General features: G+C 47.3%; 1 protein-coding gene across 1 annotated transcript; it reads left to right on the top strand.

Moving 5' to 3' along the window:
* The first annotated feature begins 311 nt into the window (after positions 1 to 311).
* Positions 312 to 2,245, top strand: KCNA10 (potassium voltage-gated channel subfamily A member 10). The gene has a single exon (XM_033197800.1). It carries the CDS (start codon positions 681 to 683, stop codon positions 2,214 to 2,216), a length of 1,536 nt encoding a protein of 511 aa, XP_033053691.1. The 5' UTR covers positions 312 to 680; the 3' UTR covers positions 2,217 to 2,245.
* The last annotated feature ends 1,687 nt before the right edge of the window (positions 2,246 to 3,932 follow it).

Below are 3,932 nucleotides of genomic sequence, written 5' to 3' on the forward strand. Positions count from 1 at the left end.
GGAGTTATTTCCAGGCGAGGGGTCGTTTAGAGGACACTGTCGATTGGCCAGCCCAGCCTCTTGTTTTTCCTTCCCAAACAAATCCCCACTGGGTCCATAGGTCTGGTTCCATCCTTCACCACTGGGTCCAGGAGCAGGGGTGGAGGTGACACAAACTGGCTGAATTCCAGATATATTTTGAAGACTAGAAGACATGACCAAAAGGATGTGTGAAGGACTGGTTGTTGCTGTGAGAGAAAGAGAGGCATTACGAATGAGATTGGGCATGGAGACGTGTTTGGGTAGACAGAAGGCTTCATGCAAATACAAGATCATACCTTTATTATTAAGGAATGTTAACTTCCTCTTTTAGCATGGCCCCTCTGCCATCACATATGAAGACCATCCTTTGCTGGGGAGAATCTCTCCCTCTTTGCCAGGATCCTTTTTTTGCAATTTCTTCTAGTTATTAGTTTATGCAAACTCAGGGGTTCAAAATGATTTCAAGGGAAGCATGTTGCCAAAATAACCATGATGTTCCTTCCCAAGCTACAAATAAGTCACTGGTATGCCTTACCTCAATAAACAAGGGCCAGTTGTATTCTGCCCTGGATCCTGTATAATGAACTTCTTCTTCTCTATAGCTCACAGGAGGCAGCAAAGGCTGAGGATCTTCATGCTTCTTCCCTGGCTCCCCTAGAATGGATGTGTGTGGCTGGAAAGAAATGGAGGTTGCGCTGGTCAATTTTGATAACTCAGATGAAATCCAAGAAGAGCCAGGCTATGCCACAGACTTCGACTCAACCAGCCCAAAAGGCCAGCCTGGGGGAAGCTCCTTCTCCAACTGGAAGATCCTCATCAGCGACAGCACCAACCATGAGACGGCCTTCTCCAAGCTTCCGGGAGACTATGCTGACCCCCCAGGGCCTGAGCCAGTGGTCCTGAATGAAGGAAACCAGCGGGTGATCATTAACATTGCTGGGCTGAGATTTGAGACCCAGCTCAGAACCCTCAGTCAATTCCCAGAGACTCTCCTGGGAGACCGGGAGAAAAGGATGCAGTTCTTTGACTCCATGAGAAATGAGTATTTCTTTGATCGGAACCGGCCCAGTTTTGATGGAATCCTCTATTATTACCAATCTGGTGGGAAAATTCGGCGCCCAGCCAATGTTCCTATTGATATCTTTGCTGATGAAATCTCCTTCTATGAGCTGGGTAGTGAGGCCATGGACCAGTTCCGGGAGGATGAAGGCTTCATCAAAGACCCTGAAACACTGCTACCCACCAATGACATCCACCGTCAGTTCTGGCTCCTCTTTGAATACCCTGAGAGTTCCAGTGCTGCCCGTAGTGTGGCTGTGGTCTCAGTGTTGGTTGTAGTCATCTCCATCACCATCTTCTGCCTGGAGACACTGCCAGAGTTCCGGGAGGATAGGGAGCTAAAGGTGGTCAGAGACCCCAATCTCAACATGAACAAGACAGTCCTCTCCCAGACCATGTTCACTGACCCTTTCTTCATGGTGGAGTCTACCTGCATCATGTGGTTCACCTTTGAGCTGGTGCTCCGGTTTGTGGTCTGCCCCAGCAAGACTGACTTCTTCAGGAACATCATGAACATCATTGACATCATCTCCATTATCCCCTACTTTGCAACTCTCATCACAGAGCTTGCCCAGGAGACAGAGCCGAGTGCCCAACAGAACATGTCCCTGGCCATCCTGAGGATCATCCGCCTGGTGAGGGTCTTCCGCATCTTCAAGCTCTCCCGCCACTCCAAGGGGCTGCAGATCCTTGGGCAAACACTGAAGGCGTCCATGCGGGAGTTGGGGTTGCTCATATTCTTCCTCTTCATTGGAGTCATCCTCTTCTCCAGCGCAGTCTACTTTGCTGAGGTAGATGAGCCAGAGTCCCATTTCTCTAGCATTCCTGATGGCTTCTGGTGGGCAGTGGTCACCATGACAACTGTAGGCTATGGGGACATGTGCCCGACCACCCCAGGGGGGAAGATTGTGGGCACTCTGTGTGCCATTGCAGGGGTCCTCACCATTGCCCTCCCTGTGCCCGTCATTGTCTCCAACTTCAATTACTTCTACCATCGGGAGACTGAGAATGAGGAAAAGCAGAACATCCCAGATGAAATTGAAAGAATTCTCAACGGTGTAGGCTCAAGAATGGGCAGCACAAACTCTCTTAGTAAGACCAATGGTGGCTGTTCCACAGAGAAGTCCAGGAAGTGATCAGTCCAGGGCTTCTTGTGTCCATCCTATCTCTCTTCTCTCTTCTCTCTCTCTCTCTTACTTTTTCCCCTCTTCTCTCTCTCTTCCTTCTGCCTTCCCTTCCTCCCTTCATTCCTTCCTCTTTCCCACTCCCTTCTCTCACTTCATCTTTCCAAAGACCCAAATGTATCTTTTGTGGTCAATAAGTATCTCTGACTACAAGCAATTTTAATAAGCCCATATGTCTACTGTATTTTCTAAATTGTTTCTTTTCAATACATTATAGAAAGATTTGGGTCTCTTTTCCTATGAAGAGATAGTTCAGGTCCCCAGACCAGAAATATTGGTATCACCTGGGAGCATGAAAATGCAGAATCTAGGCCTACTCTGACTTACTGAATCCGAATCTGCAGTTTAACAAGATCCCAAGTGATTCATTTGCACATTAAAGATTAAAAAGCACTGGTTTTGGTCTTCCTGCAAGGAAGCATATGAAAAGACCAAGGGTTGCTGTAAGCAGAGAGGAAGAGCTCAGACTTATCTCATTACAATCATAATAATACCTTGTACTTGTGTAGCACTGCATAAATTTTCCAAAACACTTTCACCCACATTATCTCACTGCATCTTAGAATAATCAGTAAAGCAGATTTGATTATTATCCGATTTGATTATTATTCCCACGTTACAGGTGAACAAACCAGGGGAGAGCAACTTACTTAAGGTCACCCAGAAACAGTGACATAGTCCACCAAACTCTCAGAACAAGGGAGTAGAATTGGGATTCCCCAAAGGACAGGAAAAGAAACCTCCACTCTGTCTCTCCCCCATCTACCCGGTCAAATAAGAAGGCCTTGTGCTGTCCTCAGTCCCAGCACCCAACACGTGGCCACTCAAAGACATTTCAACACCAGAACAATGCCCCTGGGTCACAGACCACTGCACAGCTCCACTCCACAAAACTCCCAACACACAGTCCTGGCTGTGTCTGTCAGGGTTCTCCAGAGAAATGGAACCAATAGGGTGTGTGTGTGTGTGTGTGTGTGTGGTGTGTGTGTGTGTGTATTTATATGTGTACATATATACATAGAGACAGAGATTTCTTGTAGGGAACTGGCTCTCGCAATGATGAAGGCTGAAAAGTCCCATGTCCGCAGGGTGAGTCAGCACCTGGAGATCTAGGAGCACCATGGTAGGTTCTGGTAGGAAGGCCAGCAGGCTCAAGCCCCAGGAAGAGCCGATGTTTCATTTCAAGTCAGAAGGCAAGAAGAAAACAATGTCCCAGCTCAAAGGTAGTCAGTAAGAAGGAATGGCCCCGTGCTTAGGGTAAGGAATCAGCCTTTTTGTTCTGTGCAGGCCTTCAACTGATTGGATGGGGCCCACACACGTTAGGGAGGGCTGTCTGCTTTACTTAGTCTACTGATTTAAAGGTTAATCTCATTCAGAAACACCCCCACAAACACACCCAGGATAATGTTTGACAAATATCTGGGCACCCTGTGGCCCAGTCAAGTTGACACATAAAATTAGTCATCACACAGACAGCCACCCAGCTCCACACAATCCTGCAAGACACAGTGCTGCAACCACAGATGCCTCCACACAACTTCCACTCCATAGTAAGCTGGCTGATGTGGGAGAAAGCCGCTTCTCTTTTCTTTTGTCTTTATCTCCTAAAAAGCTGAATTTAGTAATCTTTAAATCTCCTTTCCACCCTAATAATCTCAAATACCTTCT

The sequence above is a fragment of the Trachypithecus francoisi genome, unplaced genomic scaffold (assembly GCF_009764315.1).
Source record: "Trachypithecus francoisi isolate TF-2019V2 unplaced genomic scaffold, Tfra_2.0 Lachesis_group5, whole genome shotgun sequence".
NCBI classification, from domain to species: Eukaryota; Metazoa; Chordata; class Mammalia; order Primates; family Cercopithecidae; genus Trachypithecus; species Trachypithecus francoisi.